Below are 20,610 nucleotides of genomic sequence, written 5' to 3' on the forward strand. Positions count from 1 at the left end.
GACCACAGCAATTAACACTGCCCCAGCAGTGAGAGGAGGCTTTTGTTTCTCAAGGTCCTGGGGCCCAAGCAGGCCTTATCTCAAAATCTTGACATCCTCCCTTTTGGAGTGTAAAACACAGGAATTCAGGCTACTTGTAACTGGTACCAAATGTGTATGGGGGGGGGGGGGAAGCTGGGAGCATCCCCCCACATCATCCAAGGTAATAAGAAAGGTGAATAATGATTGTTGGCAAGCATTTTCACAACTTCGTTCAACTGACAGAGATAGATGCCACCTCCTCAAAGTATGCATTCTACCTGTCACTGCCAGCTAAATACCCACTAGCTTAATTTCCTTCAAATAACATATTACCTACATCCCAAGCAACCAGGAGCAAAAATTCAGTGTAGAAAGATATGCCTAGATGAGCTGTTGAGATTATCAAGGGAGCAAGGATCAATGCAATCGTTTTTAGAGCACTACTCTGTTTCCACAAACTGAAAGAAACATTTAAGTCAGTCTGGTGGGTGGTTTCCAGTGCTCAGTACTGTGCTGCCTGGGATGATCTGTTGGTTTGACAGACAAATGCATTTGGCTCCACTAGAAAAGATGCAGCACCGGATATGTTTCTGGCTTCTTACCCTTCAGCCACAGTGTGGCATCATTGTGCTGGAGTATGGAGGAGCACAGTCAGATAAATTAGCCTTTAGACACAGACCAGTATCTGTTTCTCTAAAAGCTAAGGAGCACCCTGCAAAAGAGCCTGCCTACATTCATGAAAATGCCTGTGATGAAACAGGCGTTCACCTCTATCCCTTCAGATTGACACTTTCCCCATCTACACTTGCCAGCTGTGGGAAATGCCAGAGGATTAGGATGTCAGGTCCATTTTCAGGCTGCCTAAAAGGAAAATGAAATGTCCCTTCTGCACCTCTTACATTAGCATTGGAAAGTGGTAGTTTCAAAAAAAATTATTTCTCTTCAAAAGTAAGTTAAAATACAGTTTTAAAGAAACAGATCAAAACATGAAGAGGACAGTAGAATTCAATTTAATGTCATTTTGAGATATGTATTATTTCAAACGTGCAATAGATTTTCTTGCAGAGAGGGGGATTTTTCATGTCCCATCTCTACCTTGACATTTTTGAGAAGCATACAGAAAATTGGAACTGGAATTCCTTTCTGGAGGAATACTTCTAATTGGTAAGAAACAAATAATAAAAAGTATCCTTTTTCTAATTCCTGAGATGGAGCACCTGTTTGAGGTACAGAAAGCTGTAAAACCTGGCACATTCTTTGTTGTTTGGTCTGTAAAAATAAGTTAAACAGTGAATTAGCAGGCAACAGTAGTGTCTAGAAGTTCCGGCCAAGATTGCAGTGCCAAGGATAATCAGAAACCCACATATATGTAATAGAAAGATCCTGAAAATATTTGATCTTGTATAAATAAGATAAAAATGAAGAAGAAATAGCCCTCAGTATCTCTACAATGCAGACTGGAACTTGGGCACAAAAGCTGTCTAAAGCATGGCTTGCTATATGACCTGTTAGGGCCAGTTCCCGATCTTTGTGTGTCAGTGAATGAATGCTTAAATCTCAGGACAACCCAAACTCTCATGTTCCCTATTCCATATCACCTTCCTGCACTTGCCAAAATCCTCTTCCTAAGACAGAGCTTCTTCCTAGGATAGAGAGTTGGCAGAGAATGACTTTGGCCAAGGAGGAATGACTCTGGTCACATCTGGTCTGGAGGTATGGATATGATTTGACCTTGGATGTGGAGAGCATAATTTTTAATTCCTGTTTCATCCTCCTGGGTTTGCTCCAAATATTGAGTGCCAGTACTAGCTAAAAATATAACATACATTCAGCCATACCTCATCCAAAATTTGTGGTTGGATAACAAATAGAAAGCAGACTTCTGTGGACTCCAGATACAGCATCTTAACCATCAGACCATGTTGTCTGCAATCTCATTATTCGTTTCATTGTAATCACAATTGTATTCTTGCAATGGTCCGCAAAATAGAAAGCGAATTTCCAGCATGGCAAAGAGTGAAATGCAGTCCGAGAGAGCAGCAGTTTTGCTCCCTCAGCAGAGTGAAAAGACTCCAGTTCCAGGCTTGTCTCTTTGCCTCAGAAACCATGTGATGGCCGAAAGTCCTGCAGACACCTTTGAAGAAAGTAGTCAGCCCAGCTTTGAACAAGGCCATGGGTTGCTGCTTTCCTGGCAGCCTCCTGGCTCTACCCACTGCAGGCAGGGAGAAAGCTGAATCCATTGCACAGGCTGAAGGCTGAGCACCCACACTGCACACCAGTTCCCACTCAGGTCGTCTGTCTTGTTCTCCACTTCAGCTAAATTTTCTTGCCTGTCCTTCATCTCTCACTTCCTTCCTACCTAGGATTTATTTATCTTTATTTCTGTCTTGCAGTCTTTTGCCTCCTTTACACCCTATCCCCCTCCACATATGAATGCGTGTGCACACAGAGGGGAATTCTAGGACAGTCATTATATAATTTTATGCAAATACCATTGTTTAAAAACAAACCTGATTGTTAGTGTAAAGCTCAATCAAAAAGCATGAATGGAAAGAAGGATTTACCAAGTTTTTCAGCCTTTCAGACCTAGCTTTCCATTACAGTTTAACTGTCTGGTGCTAAGCAGATCCATTACTTCCCTCCTTTTCACTGATAACTTTATTTTCCTGATGTATTCCTGTTATAGTGAGCTGTGAGGTGTGCGTATTGTTCTCATTTTCTTACACGGACATTTGTCAGCAAGTTTTATATCCAGAAATCCTATCAACTAATGTTCATGTCAACTTTAAATAATGTGTTAAAAGTAGTTAAAAATACTACACCTCAGAGTCCTCTGTCTATTTTTATTTCTTTACAATTACTTTTCTGGTTTTAAACATGTATGTCTTCTCAGAGTATGTGAAAGACCTGTAAAGAGGGGAGATACCTATTATAAAAGCGAAAACTACCATTAGAGTTGAAGTAAATATATTGGAAAAATACATGAAAAATAGCAACTCTCAATGTTCTACTCTTCCTAAGAACTCTTTGCAGAAATTACCTGTAGTGTCATTTTACTGTCATTTCCACAAGCTTGGGTGATGGTTTCCTCCTCTCATCTCCAAAATATGTAAGCACAGCTCCATCAATTGTATATACAGCATCCCTGTGTAACAAGATGCTAATTCTTTGGTGCTTCCTACTCCTTTTAATGAGGACTAACTTGTTGAATCTTAATTGTGAACAACTAGTCAAGTTTGAAGATGTCTTTGATTATAAATATTTTAATTTTGAGTGACATGCATATATAAACACATTTGTCCTAACTGATTTGCAAGAAATGTTAGAGATGTGGTAAGTCTTAACGCTACTGCTGTACTTTAAGGGGAAAAAAAAGGTTAGTCTTCCATTGATAAGATTTATTTTAAAGTTCTTCCTTGTGTCTTAGAGATGAATTTGGAGCAATTTATTCTGACCACAAAATGAAAAGAAAGGATTTAAAAAAACATTGTTTTTGAACATATGCATTGTGTTTTAAAAATAAGGCTCATAAAAAATGTCAGCTTATGTACCTGTCAGTTCAGCTGACCAAAGTGACAGTATTGCTGCCCCATGGTCCCTCTGCTTGTAGATATACATTTCAAGCATACTGCATTATGTAACTCATAGGTGTATAAAATCATAATAGAGCATTTCATCACGTCTAAATAAGGGTAGGTGCATGCTGTCTGAATGGTTAACTGGTGAAAATATTCAATACAAGACATTTGGCACTAATTTTACTGGTCAAATCCTTCTCTGAAAGAGGTGTGCCTTGACAAGCAATTTACTAGGTACCTTTTGCAGAGAGCGAGCCTGGCTTGATGGGTCGTCGCGTAAGCTACTTGACATTTGTTCCCAGCCAGACCGGATGCCACATGAAAAATTTACTCAGGCAAGGGGCTCCCAGGAATAAACAGCTCTCTAGTGTTGCTCACAGGGGACTCAGCAAGGTGAGCAGAACTTCAACTTGTCACGGATGCACTGTTCTGACAAACATAAGTAGATGCTAATGGCTAAATCGTGACAGAATAAAGTCCCACAACCATATGGCTAATTGCCACAACAATATCTTCAGTGTTATTAATCAAGTTTTCATAGTGTGCCGTGATAATTGGAATAATTGGAAACAGCATAGGCATTGCTTGCCTCTGCCACGCATACTGCAGACAGGGACCTGGAAGAACCGCAGTTGCACTTTCTGTACTGTGTTGTTTAGTGCTTTCCTTTCCACCAAACACTGTGGTTAATTAATGAATTAGCTGTTTGCCACCAGAGTGCTTGATTGCTAGCAGGGCTTCTGCAGGGGCACATAGGTAGCTAAATGAGACCACTAAGTCCCATGTGCACCTCTTAAAAGATGCAGCATTCCCAAAAGGCCACAGCTACACAGCAAAAAACTCCTCCAGTCACAGATACTTTGGATTACGAAAGTTAAAGTTCTTTTTCTTGTAACTAATTTGTAAAGCATCTTCTTTAAGTATGTACAAAAAGGATAAAAGAATTTCCAAGTGTGTGTTTCCTGGCTTTTAACAATTTAAATGAAAGCAAAATCCTCGATAACAATGATGTAATTAACTTATTAGGCAACAGAAATTGAACAAAGGTGGTTATGTGTATACAAAATGAATACTTATTTTACTCTTTTTTCAGGTGGCAGAAACTAAAAATTAGTTGTAGTTGTATCTATTTCTTGATATATCAGTATTGCTGAATGTAAACAATTATCAAACAAAACTAATCGACATCTTTTTTTGCTTTATCCTGCTTAATGATGGAAGTGGGCTCCAAAATTATATTCTGCCTCTGAACTAAGTTTATAAATAAAATGGCGATTCTAACATTTTATTTACCCTAAGCAGCTAAATCATCAGTTTGTGTGCTTACTTTTGGAATAGCCTCACTTGATTCTGATGTTCAGAGGTATGATAGCACGGAGAAAATGCTTGTGTTTCTTCAGCGCATGCATCAACATGTAGTTGACTGGTCACTAAAAACTGGCAGATTGATGAAGATGACTCTCTTTACTGGATGTATGAAGGCATTTAGCCAGACTAATGGATTGAAATGGACTGCTGCATGTATGGCCTCTGAACAGCTTCTTAATTTAGTTTTAGAGAGTACAATAGATGTAATACTGAATTCAGGGATGATATAAATCTTCTCTCCCCCTTTCAAAAAAGAAATTTCTACTCTGGAGTTGAGAGTCATCATGACAAGGGATTTTGAAATGTTATATATTTAATTATAAAGAGGTCTGCAGAAATAAGCCCCTTATTCAGGTGATAGGTAGGAATTCTGATGAGTTTAGGTTTATCGATGTTTAATTTTGACTGTTACAAAGAAAGCATCTTTGAAGTAAGTCTTTTATACTGTAATGAAAAGGAGGATTATAGTCAGGGTTCTCTCCATTCTGAGGACTGCCAGGGAGGTGGTGTGGTATATTTGTTGCAGCATGTAGGATCTCATATTGGTAATATTGGTAATTTTTATGTTTCAGTAAAGCTACAGAGTATCTTTTACTTACTTCCTAGATTAAGACCAAGATTCTGTCTCCAAAGGCCTAATCCCAGATAACAAAAAGCACTAGGCACAGGAACTGAGAGCTGCCAAATCTCAGCCTAAATGTTTTCCTTTTGAGAGATTGTGGTCAGACTTAAAATGTTAGAAGCTTGTGATATTAATGAGGAGGACTCATATTGTAATTTTGCTTGCATATATGCTATTTTAGGTGCCATTTCTCCCACTTTTTTCTATACATCTATACTTTGAACTTTGTATAGTATTTTTCATGCATTGATTTGAGTGTGTTATGAAGCTAAGTGTCATCACCTTTATTTTGTGTACTTAGGAATACTTTGCTTGGACAGCTAATTGGTTTACAGTGGCAGACTGTAAGGTAGCGGTACAGTCAAAGTCATGTTGCCTTGCTAGTTTGAATACAACATGTTTTCCAGTAGCAGTTCCATTGCTTGACTTAAGCAGATAGCCTTTTTTATATCTTCTGAAACTAAACCACCTGAAATTTTTAATGTAAGTTGTATTTAGTGTACCAGAAAAGTTAATTTATTATAACAATGTAACACAGAGTAACGGAAAAGATGGTTCAATTCTAGCTATCAATTTTATACAGACAGAAAAGTCATATTTAGTATTTGCGATAGAGAAGTCTCCAAGGTAGAATATGAAAAAAGAAACTTCATAATATTTTATCAGTACTTATTTGGTTATTTTAGAGTTATTAACAAAATTACATTTCTTCTTTTTATTGTAAAATAGGTGTCTTTTTGATTAAGTCTTGTCCAAGTGTGTTCTATGGAGAAATGTAATAACTCTATAGCAGATTTAAAGTTATGGGCCACTAAAACATGATGGGATTCCTCTTTTAAAGAGAGAGTGTACAGAAGGATCTTTGTATCATTTAAATCCACTACATACATCTTGAATCAATGGATAAAGCTATTAGCAAATTTATTTTATCATCTTAAGAACTGTGCTTTAATTGCAACACTGAGAGTTGTTTTTCTAATATAATTTCTCCACTTTAAAACCAAATTTAATCATTGCTGTTTAAAGATGGAAAAGTTGGGGGGGTGGAGTTCCTAATTGCTAATAGCTGATATCAGTAGGAACTTCACTAATTTATAAGTGCCTCTTTTGTTTCAATAGGTTTATTGCAGCAAACTGTTTAAAATCATTCACCTGTAATTATTTTTGTTAAAAAAAGAAAATGTTTTCGCTACTATGCCGTGATTTTTGAAAGAAAATATGCATGCATCATCAGTATTTAGGACTGTAAGTTTGAAATGAGTGTAAGCAATGAGCCGTAAAAGTTCAGTAGGTGCACCTTCAGATTCTTCCTTTTTTTTGCTTTGAATGTCCGTGTTGGTCATTAAATTATGTTTTCAAATAGGTATCAGAAATGAAATCCTGCAGCTTGCACTTAATGGGTGTTTACCTTTGACTTCAGAAGGTTTATTCCAATAGAATGTAACAAGTCTCCTCTGGTCCTTCCAGTTTCTCATCATAATTTTGTCACAGTGAGCATTGCTTTATAAATTTGGTTTTGCCTGAGCTGTTTAATTTCAGTTGTTTTGCAAACACACAGCGGTATTCTTTAGTCTTTTTCCACTGAATAGAAGCACAGTATAACCCAGATCATTTCTAAATGAATCATGGTAAAACAACTGGAAGCTTTATGTTGTTACCTCTATATCTTGGCCAGTATTTAAAAAATGGATGCCTTGACTTTATCTGTGATATCTCTTGTCAGCTTGAAGCACCTTTTTTAAAAATCTTGACCACGTGTCTAGCACATCTGTTCTTTGTAAAATTCAGTAATGGCTGAAATTATATTTTTTATTATGATTATTCTTTGTATAGGTAACTACTGGAGTACAATAATTTTATTCACCCGTTACAGTAATGAATGTCAGTAAATTGTTATAGTCCCATGACTGCAAACACATGCTATCAGCGTTGATGCTATGCTTGTAATAGCTGTTAATTGCTAACCCTTTATAAAATCTTACTTTTTAGGAGGAATGGAAGAGGAACTAAAAGTGTACTCTTCTGCCACTACAAAGACTTCCTTTAAATTTAATGCTCTTTTCAGTGTAAATCTCTTATCTTTTAAGAGTTATATCCACAATATAAAAGTCCACCTAAAGATACAGTTTCTCTAGTCTCTACCACTGAGAAAAGTGGTAAACTTGTTTCTATAGTTCCTCTTCTAAACACATTCAAGCTCTCAGCTGGGTTTTTGAAGCTTTTAGTGCTATGGAAAAGCCAGTTGCAGACTTCTCTCTGATAGTAATCAAAACAGTTTTCAAATCAGTTGAACAAACTACTGAGAGTGCCTTATTTTACTCTTCCCTATCCCACAGGCTGACAGCTTTATAATATCTAAAAAACAAAATAGCCTCTGAAAATGTTAAAGGGATGAAGTGGAAAGGGAATGAGTATCTGTAATCTTAACCCAAGATTTAGCAAGCTAAAAATGAGGGAGAGCAGAACTGATAATGAAAACAGTTATTGTGTTCTTACAATGTGTTAGTTTACAATTACTGTTACAACAAATTTAAATTCAAGCTTTTTCTAAAATGGCTATTGCAAATTTGATGTGGGAACCACTGGCAAAGCCTGATAATAAAACAGCCTCCTTAAAAAGGATTTGAATATGCAGAGAAACTAGAATTCTTTCAGAGAAACAAGTATAAAGAAAGTTGATCCATAAGATAAAGAAAAGGTAAAACAATGCCAAGTTAAAAGCTTGTTTCAGTCAGTCATATTACTGGAGTTTTACATTAAGAAAATCAGTCAAATAAATTGCAAAATCAGAACAGTAACCTGAGATTATACAGGCTAATAAGGTTGATTAGTCTGAATTCCTGCATTTTTAGAACTTTATCAAATAATCTCTGAATGAGATCCAAGCCTATATGATATATACCCAGTATAACGTCCAATCTGGATTTAAATATCAAGTGTGGATAATTACCACTTTTCTAGACAAGTTTCTCCAGTGGTGTACTTGTTATTGTGAGGTTTTTACTTTTCTTTATGGGGTTATTATGGCTTTTGGGGGGTAGGGGGAAGCCAGTTGTGGTGATCTTTTGCTGTTTATTTTAAGTGCCTCATTGCTGGTATGAATTTGTGTGCATTACTTGTCTAAATCTGCTCACAAAAAGGTGGAAAATGGCTGTAACAGTGTGGAAGAATTAACATGCACCAAGATGAAATAGAACAATGTTACTAGCATAATTCCTGATGGAATTGGTTTTATTAAATATTACTTTTTTCCATTTATACTGAAAGTAACAACTGGATAAATTTAGAACTGTTGAGTTGAAGTTTAAAATCAGGAATAGGTTTTAGTGAGTTGGCTCACTGGTAATCCCTTTTGTAACGATGTTTTTTAGAAGTTCCTTATCATCGGGTGTATACTACAGCAAGGTGAGATGACAGGATAAACGCACACTTTGCAGTGACTGCATTAAGGAACAAAATAAATCACTTGTCAGCATTAAGTGGAACCCCGTAAACTTGCATGAAACAGCTCCCAAAACAAATTCTAAAGAACAGCAAAATAGGGCTGTCAACATTTGATACAATACAACAGGCTAGAACAACTTGGTGGGGGGAGAAGGGAGGGAATGGAGTGAGGAAGTGAAGGAGAATTATCCTTCTAGCAGAGGCACCACCACTTCTGGTGAACGTGGCCAAGGCATCCCTTGGGAAGACAGCTGTAGGTTGAGAGCAACCGTCGGTGACAGTGGCAGCTAGAGAAAGTCAGAAACCAGGGTCAGCACTGATGCCAAAATGTGTCACCTGAAGTTCCTGGAGCAGAAACGTGCCCAGAGCAGGCTGAAGGGTGCAATACTTTTACTGTAGTGTATTCCTAACAATTTTCAACATTATTGCTACAAGGATTCAATGGCAGATTTTTCATTAAAAGCATTCCTGCAAGTCAGTATATTACAATTGTTCTGACTTAGGACAGCAGTAAGTGCTTTTGCCAAGAAAGGGCATGGACTTTGAAAGGACATAGAGAATGGGAGAGGTGCCTGAAGACTGGAAGAAAGCTAATGTCACTCCAGTTTTCAAAAAGGGCAAGAAGGAGAACCCAGGGAACTACAGGCCAGTCAGCCTCACCTTGATCCCCAGAAAGGTGATGGAGCAGCTCATCCTGGATGCCACCTCTAAGCATGTGAAGGATAAGAAGGTGATCAGGAGTAGTCAGCATGGCTTCACCAAGGGGAAATCATGCTTAACCAATCGGACAGCCTTCTATGATGAGATGACTGGCTGGGTAGATGAGAGGAGAGCAGTGAATGTTGTCTACCTTGACTTCAGTAAGGCTTTTGACACTGTCTCCCATAATATTCTCAAAGACAAGCTCAGGAAGTGTGGGTTAGATGAGTGAACAGTGAGGTGGATTGAGAACTGGCTGAATGGCAGAGCTCAGAGGGTTGTGATTGGTGGCACAAAGTCTAGTTGGAGGCCCGTAGCTAGCGGTGTCCCCCAGGGGTCAGTACTGGGTCCAGTCTTGTTCAACTTCTTCAGTGACCTGGATGAAGGGACAGAGTGCACCCTCAGCAAGTTTGCTGATGATCCAAAACTGGGAGGAGTGGCTGATACCCCAGAGGGCTGTGCTGCCATTCAGAGAGACCTCAATAGACTGGAGAAATGGGCAGAGGGGAACCTTGTGAAGTTCAACAAAGGGAAGTGCAGGGTCCTGCTCCTGAGGAGGTGACTTCACCACAGAAAAAAGCCCTGCATTGAAGCCATCTAGCAGTAGAGTCATGATTCATGCATTTTGTGCAATGGTACTCCAAATCTTTATGCAACTATACAAGAGAAGAAGCCAGATGAAATGAACACTTCATATGGGAATGCAGGACAGGCCAATACTACCTAGATCAGGATAACACCAAAGCATATATGTTATTCTCTGGCAGAATAATACCTCACACGCAAACCTAAAATTACTAAACTAAGTAAGGCAGGTGTATGCATGCATGTTAGAAGAATCTTTTTCTGTGTACTTTGTATTATCGCTAAGGAGAAGCTGAATAATTTGTTAGATTTTGGCACACATGCTTTTCCTCCCCCTTATCACTTCCACTTCTGTACAACCAGCGTATGCTGCTGGAAAGGATGTGACAGAAATCTGTAATAGTTTTAAGATTTTAAGGTCTGAGGAAAATCTTGTGATCACCTAGTCTGCCTTACCAAATGACAAAGGCCATATAGTTTTATCTAATAAATCCAGCACTAACATTTGAATTTATGGTTGAAGTAAACCCATCTTGTAGCAAGACCTGTTTTCATTCACTCCACAATTCAAGGAGAGTAAGGCCAAAAGTGCAACAGACACTGTAGCAATGACAGTGGACGTCCTTTATGGGTGGCATGCATATGAGGGTATGCTGTGTGTAAAATTCTAAGTATTTAGATCAAATACATCAGAAGTTTCTGTAAATCCCTGAAAGTCTGATGAGTTTGCCACGCAACTTCTTATACCAATTTTTTGGCTTTATTTGAATTTCATATGCTGCTTTCTGTTCTGAAAAAATACTGGATTTTAAACAGGCTTTGTTTATTTTAGAAATGTCTTTTTGTTAATTGCTACACTTGGCTTTTTTGACTTTCCTCTCATCTGTGATCATTAAGAGTTTCTCATGCATCATGAATGCTACCGCCCTTCCAACAACACTCATGTAGAAAAGTAGCTGATAGGATTGCTGGAAGTAGAGGAGAAGAGAGAAAAGGAAAAAACAAATTGGGATTATACTGCAGGCATGTTTTCTTCACTGTCTGTATCATTCAAAGGTTTTATTAATCTCTTTAGGACATTCCATGCAAAATTCCCGAACTGTATAAAACCACAGGAGTCTTAATAAAAACAAGATTTATTAAGAAAGGAGACAGAGCACTAGAGGAATGGACTGTGTAACAGGTCTAATCTGAAAAGTTGCTAAAGCTTGTCTTGATTGGTCCCCTTCATGTCGTTAAAGAAAGTAAACTATCTTACATTGCTATAAATTTCATCCTCAGATTAAATTTATCTGTCTCCCCGCTGACTGACTTTGGCAGCTAGCAAATCTGGGACAGTTTCTGATACCAAATGTCTTCTTTCGAGGGTGCTTTTGCTGTGTACATACAGCTGTTTCCTCTTCCTTCTCATCCATAGAAGTGCTTACTAGCATGGCCACAGGATTGATGCCTCTGCATTAGCCTTACAGGGGCAACAGGACACTTCTGCAGCCACAAGGCAGAATGAGAGTCACGGAGATGCACTGCCTTCATCTGACCATAGCCCAGCCTGTCAGCATCGCAAGCATCCATAGATTAGAAACGTAGATATCTGAAATGCTATCACAGGTGTTAAGTTGGTCCTGAGTAGTATTCTTTGCTTGGGATTCAACTCTTTAATTCCTTATTTTCTGCATAGCTTTAAGTTCTTTTGAAGGTGTGTGCAAAAGTTGTTTCTCAACTTTTTCTTCTTTTTGAAAAAGCAGATCATATTTAAAAGTCTGTCTGCACTTTTCCTAAATTATTGACCGTGACTTTACATATTAAATTGCACTGGCTAAAAATGTTTGCTTGAATATAATTCATGATAGAGTTTAAAGAGACAGAGCTTACATATAGTTCTCAGTAAGTGATGCTAATTTTGGCATTTCTCTGCTTCTGAGTGTTTAGTATTGAAAAGATAGTGTTCAGTTCAGTAGTTACTATCCATTTAAATAATTACCTTATTAAAAAAAAAAAATTACACTTTTTCCAAAAGACTTCCCTTAGTGACTCTTGCAAGGGTTGGGAATGAGATAAACAGCAACATTCTTCATCACATGAGCCAGATGACATTAGCCACTGCACATGAATGATATACACTTATAGTGTCTTTGCCATTTCCTAACTAGGAAAGAGTATGCAACTTAATACCTCCTTCTATAGAAGAAAAAACTCAAGTGCTCAAAGACACTTCTGTTAAATCTTTCTCTTACCTTTTTCCCTATTCTGTACCCCACCCCCACCCACTTATTTACCAACCATGACTTTTGCTCTTTCCCCATGCCTTGTGCTTTCTTTTCCAGTGCTTCTGTCCTTCACTACTCTAAATTCATGTTTCTTCCACTAAAATTGAGCTCTTCCTACTTTCTCCATGTTTTTCTCTCTTCTGTCTTTTACCTAAATACTGCATTTCTATCCTCACACTTAAATCTATAAAGCTTCCCCCCCGCTTCCTTCCATGCCAATTGGAAATACTATAAGAGCAAGGAAGGCTTCCTTGCTCCTGTTCCCCTGTGTGGTGTCACTGCCTCCATGACGCTCAGGAGAATTAATTTTAAGTAAAATTTTGCTCAGCTCTTGAAGTTCTGGGATGAAGGGTGGTGCGCAGCTAACAGAAGCAGCAGTTTGCGCAGAAGGGCGCACGAAGGAACCTTCGTTTCTGTTCCCTGTGGTGTACGCTTCCTCAAGTATGGTCGTGACACGCCGCACAGTGCGTTCCCCAGTGGCTGTTGGAGTTGCTGTGTCAGAGGCTGGGACCCAGACCGACCCTCTGACAGCAGATGCAGCCCTACAGGTCTCGGGCTGCAGGGAGTGCTTGGGGCCTCTCCGGGAGGCCTGGGCTGGCAGTCAGCTCTCCTGCAGGAGGTGTGCTGCTGTTGATGAGTTGTGTCGTCAGGTAAGGGAGTTACGGGAGGAGGTCAGTAGGCTGCGCAACATCCGAGAAGATGAGCAAGAGATAGACAGGGTATTCTCGGAGACTGTACAGCTTCGGGAGTCCCAACCCCTCACAGCAGTGGAGTTGCCAGAGGGCTCTGTGCCGTGTGAAACGGTACATCATAGCACCGTAGAAGAAGGCTGGAAACTGGTCACTGCTCGTGGGAGGAGAAAGGCTCCTACTCCTCCCAAAGACTTGCAGCTGAAGAACAGGTTTAGTGCCCTCCAGGATGAGGAGGAGATTGGCATGACTGCAAAGGAAGTACCTGGGACAACAGACCCTGTGCCTTGCCGGAACGCCCGGAAGAAGCGGTGGGTGATGGCTGTGGGGGACTCCCTGCTGCAGGGGACGGAGGCATCTATTTGCCGACCTGACCTCATGTCTAGAGAGGTTTGTGGCCTGCCAGGGGCTCGTGTGAGAGATGTCATGGAAAGACTGCCAAGGCTTGTCCACGCTTCGGACTATTACCCACTGCTGCTCTTCCATGTGGGCGCCAATGACACCAAGGGCAAACTGGAGACCATCAAGCAGGATTTCAGAGCTCTGGGGATGGTGGTCAAGGGTCTGGGAGCCCAGGTCATCTTCTCCTCAATCCTGCCAGTGAGGGGGATGGATAAGAGGAGGAGGAGACGGACTTTCCAAGTTAACGACTGGCTGCGCCGCTGGTGTTGGCAACAGGGTTTTGGTTTCTACAACCATGGGACCCTGTTTGAAGATCGACAACCGCTGGGGAGAGATGGGATCCACCTCACTAAGAGGGGCACGTGTGTCTGCCAACAGGTTGGCCAGCCTGGTAAGGAGGGCTTTAAACTAGGAAAGACGGGGGAAGGGGAGAGTTATAGTGACAGGGTAGTTGGCAAAAGACAGCTCAAGTCAGGACGCCTCCAGCAGGTGAATGCAGCCAGGGAAGTGCGCATGGGATGTGGCTATGGAGGATCCTCTTGTACCCCTCCTGGGAAAGCTGCATGCTCGATCACCTCTCTGAAATGCCTGTACACCAATGCATGCAGCATGGGGAACAAACAGGAAGAACTAGAGATGTGTGTGCGGTCGCAGGGCCATGATCTCTTTGCCATTACAGAGACATGGTGGGATAGCTTGCATGACTGGAGTGCGGTCATGGATGGCTACGTGCTTTTTAGGAAAGACAGGCCAGGAAAGCGAGGTGGTGGAGTTGCTCTTTATGTGAGAGAGCAACTGGAAAGTATTGAGCTGTGCCTAGGGGTGGATGAAGAGCGAGTTGAGAGCTTATGGGTAAGGATCAAAGGGCAGGCTAATAGAGGTGACACTGTTGTGGGTGTTTACTACAGGCCACCTGATCAGGAAGAGGAAGTCGATGAGGCCTTCTACAGACAGCTGGAAGTAGCCTCACAATCCCAGGCCCTGGTTCTCATGGGGGACTTCAACCACCCCGATATCTGCTGGAAAGACAACACAGCTAGGCACAAACAGTCCTGGAGGTTCCTGCAGAGCATTGGTGACAACTTCTTAACACAGGTGGTGGAGGAGCCAACAAGGAGAGGTGTGCTGCTGGACCTCGTACTAACAAACAAAGAAGGACTGGTGGAAGATGTGAAGGTTGGGGGCAGGCTTGGCTGCAGTGACCATGAGATGGCCTGACCTGCCCCAATGCATCCTCAGCTCTTTTGGTTTTTAGTTAAAACGAGTAAGGCTGGATCATTGCCTTATTTAATAGCTTTACCAGAGCACAGTTTTCTCCTGCTTTCTCTTATTGTAGAGGTCATTAATGAGTCATTATCTATTGCTAGTAATTACTAATCTCTTGAGAATATTGGTTTAATTATATAAGAATCATAAGTAGAAGATACAGTAACGTATTCTACAATGCAAGTAGTAGTATCCTTGATGTGTTATGGCTTTAAAGAATCTGGGGGGCAGGGTTTGTAGATTTTAATTGCTGAGTATGCCTGGTATATGAATTATTGTATTATTGCCTGTGATAAAAGGTATACTATTGTGAGCTTCACAGTCTGCAGGTGTAACAGATGTAAGGCAAGATTAACAGGACAGAACAATAATTAAACCACAGACAGCCATCTCAAAAAAAAAAAAAAAAAGTTTATTCTGTCCAATGTGATTATTAAGTGTCTTGAATTCTCTGCAAATATTTGTAAAAGCAGTAAAAATGTGTTAGTTTGAAAGGCAGCATCTTGATGTGGACGCTTACTTTAAGGAATTAAGATACCTTTTTATGGATGTAAATGCTGACTGAAGTCCTGCCATATGGCAGCATGGTTCATAGGCAATAAGGTCCTTGGTTTATAGATGCTATGAGCTAAATGCTGCTGGAGAAAACAAGAGAACAGTTAGTATATATGCATTTACAACAGTATGAATTGCTTACTCCCTTTAGGACAAGAAGGTTCAAATAATTGACGGTAATATTATGATTGGAAAAGAAAGTCCAGTTGTTCTTCTGCAGTCTACATCTGTGAAACATGATACCTCTGGGGACTGAGATTTAATTTTCCCAGGAGAAAATATAAAAGCAGGAGAAAAAAAGGAATGACTTCTGCTTGATCAGAATAAACCTGCATCTACAAACGATTAACACTGCATAATGAAGTAGTAAAGAAGCAAAAGAGATTTCTAATAAAAGACTAATAACAAATCCCATTACACCATGGAGTATTTTTTCCCTTGAAGTGTATTAGAGTTTTAGTAAGGCTTCTGAATGAGATTTTTGTAGTTGCAAGCAAAGTCAGCTCAAATGCTTCAAGCTTTGCTGAGTTTTCTCTCCTAACAGTTTGTGTAACATGAAAGTTGTGGTTTTACAGGTGGGAGGGGTTGTTAATGCAAGTAATAGGCTTCCCACAGCGTTTCGGTAATGTTTGTGTCACCATAGGATAATAGTTTCCTGTAGGCTAGGCACCGTAGGGTAATGTGCCACTATATGTTAAAACACCGTATATAGAACAGAGTTGGTATTAAATGTACTAGGTAAGCCTTGCTTTGTGTGAACAGTTCTTCTGGCTTCTGTTTCAGAGTGGCACCGAGGCCTGAAATTAAGTCCTCGTAGGAAAGGGCTTTGATGGGAGAGGCAAATTCATAAGCAGTTTGTATTTTGCTATAGCTAATATTCTAACCTTTATAATTATTATGCTAAAGTCAAAAGTTACAAACCTTAAAAATATTAACGTTTGATATAAGAACATGAGGATAAGAAGATGCTATATTTTGAAATCGCTTATTTTTGTTTTTAAATTGGGACACATCTTGCAGGGAAAAATAGTCTAGGTAGTGATCTTTAAATCTGTAACATGGGCTTTTTGTGGGTAATACAGTTCCCATGGTGGGGGGGCGGGGGATAAAATTTTAAGTGAACAAAACTTTGATTCGCAAAACAGTACCTTTGAATTTCTTTTATAGAGATAGTCTTTCTGCACAAATTGCTGCTATCTTAAAAGCATGTGTTCAACTGATGTTTGTTGGAATTATCTGTGCAGAATGAACTTTTAGTACTAGAGTCAAAAAAAAAAGCTGTACAACTACGCTGAGTTCTGATACAAAAGTGGTTATACATGAATTCTTGGAAGTGAAACTCTTCTTGATGAAATTTCTAGTTCTCTTTTTAGAAATTTTTGTGACTTAACTCTGAGTTTTAAAGAATGACTTAATTTGCTTAGCAGAAATTTGCAATCAATCTTTTCTTGCCACTGAATGAAAGGATTCCACATGGGTAGTAATTTGCATATCCCAGCTAAAAATGTAATTCATTATTTCTAAGTCCATTTTAGAATAACTATTTCATGATTAACATTGCTAACTATACTTTAGTTCTTTCAAATGTAATATTAGATAATCCTTGCTACCTTAAAAGGTGCAAAGCTAGTGGTTCTATTCTGGATTAGGAAAAGGAAAAAGTCAGTAAGTAAATCAGTGTAAGAGCTGGAACTGGAATTTAGAAATCTTGAGAAATAATTTTCTCATTTACTGCATCCCAAGCTTCCAATCTCAAACAAATATTGCATTTAATAAGAGAAATTTCCAATGTTTTGCTAAGTTTGAAAACAGCACAGATCCGAACAGGAATGAATGGTATATTCTATATGCAGATCATCACTAAATCTGGTAAAATTTTAAATTATATTTAATCAAAATAGCATTCATAGCATATTTTATATGGAGCTGCAAATGCTGTCATCAGTAACAGGAAAGAAGCCTTTTTAAAGTAACTGTGACCCATTCCATTTTAACTTCTAGTTGGTATGTGCCTCCAAACTGGCTTTCACTTGACCGGGCTTTTCAGGGGTTCTCATAAAGCACTGGTTTCATCCTGTTTGCTCTTGCAGGCTTTTCTCGCATAACGTCTTCCCGCTTGCGTTTTAGAACAGTATCACATTAAATGCTTGGAAAAGTGGTATACAGGATTGATTCGTGTTTTGTCCTTTGAGGTTCACCCATGTAATACTACTGGTCAATTAAAGCTTCTAGAGTCTCTAATGTATTGCTTCCTTTAACCTACATAACATTTGTACAAATACAGTTAGTTAAGCGATTATCGTAGACTTTCACACCTTGTAGGATCTTCCAGTAAAATTGTTTGGATTGTACTTGATCCTGTGATATGTATTTTGACATTATCGTATTTGGAAAAATAAATAAATGAAAATCATGTCCTTTTTTTTTTTTCAGGCGATGGGTAAGGCTCCTGTTTGGACGAGAATTCCCACTTCAGGACCTTCTAGTTGTCTGGGATGCTTTATTTGCTGACAGTATCACCCTGAACTTAGTTGACTACATTTTTGTAGCCATGTTGTTATATATTAGGGATGCCTGTAAGTATCAACTATCTTACGATCTTTTTAAAAAGAATGCAAGCCTATTTTTCAAAGAAAAAGAGGGCCTAAGAAATTCTAAATTTCATTGTGACTTTTTTAACAAACAGAAAATCAAATGCTATGAGAGGAGCCATTTGTTATGGGACATGGTCTGCTGTATTTAGGAAACAAATTCTGTGTTGGAGTTAAACGCAGGTTTATTTTCTTAGTAGCTCTGTGTTTTTGTGTGGAGTTGCAGATTTTGTATACATTTGGTGATACAGGTATGTACAGAGCTCCACCTTCTGACAAAGCCGATGAATTGGGTAAAGTCTGCCTTTGACAGTGAAAATATTTTTGTGCCGTTCTGATGTGAAAAATGTGAAAATGCACAAGACAATGATTCATAGTTTTCCAAGATATATCTTCAAGGAAATGTGCACGCAGAGATGAGTAGCAAATATAAAATATATTTATTCTATACAAGAGCGATATCTTTAAAAAATCATTTTATTTTTGTACACCTGAAATTTGTGCAAAGGTGAATTCTTATGGGCTAAGTTGAGATAAATAAGGAATCACAAAAAATTTGTTAGCACATATAATTAAGAATGGGAGGGAAAAGATATGTAATGATTAAGAAGCATTGATTTCTGGTCCAACATATTTTTCAAATAATTCCGTATACAAGCTTGCCACAAAAACAAGTATGCCTTTTGCAACAAGATGCATGTCTGTCATTAAATATATGAATTCTGTAGCATACTGTTCACAGTTAATTTTATACAATCTGTAAGTTTTAGCTTATAACAGGGTCACATATTTGACACAATTTTGTGTTCTAGGACACGTGAAGTTTTCATCTGTGGTTCCTATTTTAGGGCCCAACCTTGAAAACATAACATGCACGTACTTTACACATATTATCATTCCACTGCCTGCCATAGAACTACATGTGTTTTTTAAATTACTTTTTAATAAACCTGTAGCATATAGGGACCTTGCATTCCTCTCAAAGAAGTGGATATTTAATTCAGTTTAGAGGTTTCAAATGAACGTTTCCATTTCAGGATGATCTGATTCCAAGTTGTCATGTTCTGTAATCTCAACCTGTTTTATTTATGTGCATTAAGATGAAATAATTTTAAAAATTTTGGTATAGATATGTAGTGCAGATGCATGTAAAATATTTCTTAACATCATTTTTTTGGTATCATCCCCCTTTAAAAAGTGTACTTTAGAAATGTGTTTGTAAGCACACAACTGTACCTCTCTCTCCTGGTGGAGAGAAGGTTGTTTTGGGGTTGTTTCATTTTATTTTATGGTGCTCACATACGAGTATCAGTGTGAAGTAACTAAAACCATGAGCAAAAAATATGTTCTAGGCATCTGTATGAAATCAGTCTCCCTCTTTTCTCTAAAATCCTCAGGCTTAGTAAATAAAGTAGGAAAGAGTTTTAAAGTGGAGTACGTTTGCCCAAATAAGATACACAGTCAGCTCATCAGGACAGCTACTTCTTCGTACATATGATGTTTCTGTAAGAAATAACTTTTTCTTCTGTAGTTGTACATAATTAGTTGCTCTAAACGTAACAGGATGGTGAAACAAAATACCCTGTCATAAATACTGTAAAGTTGAATATGTTGTCAAACTTGTGCTCTGACTATAGAGGTTTTCACATTTCTTGATTTGAGAAAAGAAAGCTTTTCTTACATGTCTATAATATAGATATAATTTTTCTCTTGTTTTTATATTGTTGATAATATTGAACTTTAGTTGGAAACAAAAAATCATCCAACAGCCTCATGAGTAGCAAATTCTTTTGCAATATTTTTGAAAAGGTTTTCAAATAAAATCAGTTTATAAAGACTTCTAGTTATTCAATGGTAGGAAATGCTAACTCAGAACACCGAATGAAGTTAATCATCTGTAAATAAACCATCTGGAGAGTTTCGGTTTAAAACCTTTGAGTTTAAAAACTTTGGTACAGTGGGAATAATAATAGAACTCCTAAGGTACTATGTTATAAAAATGTCAAACATAAGAAATGATAATAATGTAATACTGAAAGCATTTGAGAGTTTATAAATGATATAGATTTTTTTATACCAACATGTTTGGGAGGGAGATTGCTTGTTTTGGAATTGCTGGCTTTTTTTGTGTGCTTTGTTATCATCTTCTCAGGGGCATGATTTTAAGAAAGTATTATTTCTGCTGTATTTTTCACTTCATTTTTATTTTATTTTTTAAATTCTCTATTACTCAAGATACAAGTTATTTAGTGGTGAAGGGAACATTTAAATTGTTAGGTAATTGTCTATGCACAGAAAACATGGTTGAAATGACCTGTTTATTTTACAGACTGCAAAATGAACCTGGGAGACCTGTCTATATTTTGCATAGTAAACTAACATGAGGCCATTATTATTGCACTAGGAGCTGATACTGACTGAACAGTGTTTGAATAAGTATATTTGTACTGTTTCCACTTGAAGACTAGCTATGGTCATTATTAGGATATATTTCTTCTTACATAAAGGTTCTCTGAATGTTTT

At 38.5% G+C, this 20,610-nt stretch overlaps 1 protein-coding gene across 9 annotated transcripts in view; it reads left to right on the plus strand.

The window, feature by feature from the left end:
- Positions 1–20,610, plus strand: part of TBC1D5 (TBC1 domain family member 5) — a 337,770-nt gene that overhangs the window by 235,015 nt on the left and 82,145 nt on the right. For all 9 annotated transcript variants that reach the window (XR_010883476.1, XR_010883479.1, XR_010883480.1 and 6 more), the window contains one exon: positions 17,930–18,072. Coding sequence is in view for 2 of the 9 variants with exons in the window: in XM_067291524.1 (XP_067147625.1) it covers positions 17,930–18,072 (143 nt within the window). In the remaining 7 variants the exon portion in view is untranslated. The remainder of the gene's footprint in view (positions 1–17,929; positions 18,073–20,610) is intronic.

Source organism: Apteryx mantelli, chromosome 2 (genome assembly GCF_036417845.1).
Source record: "Apteryx mantelli isolate bAptMan1 chromosome 2, bAptMan1.hap1, whole genome shotgun sequence".
Taxonomy (NCBI): domain Eukaryota; kingdom Metazoa; phylum Chordata; class Aves; order Apterygiformes; family Apterygidae; genus Apteryx; species Apteryx mantelli.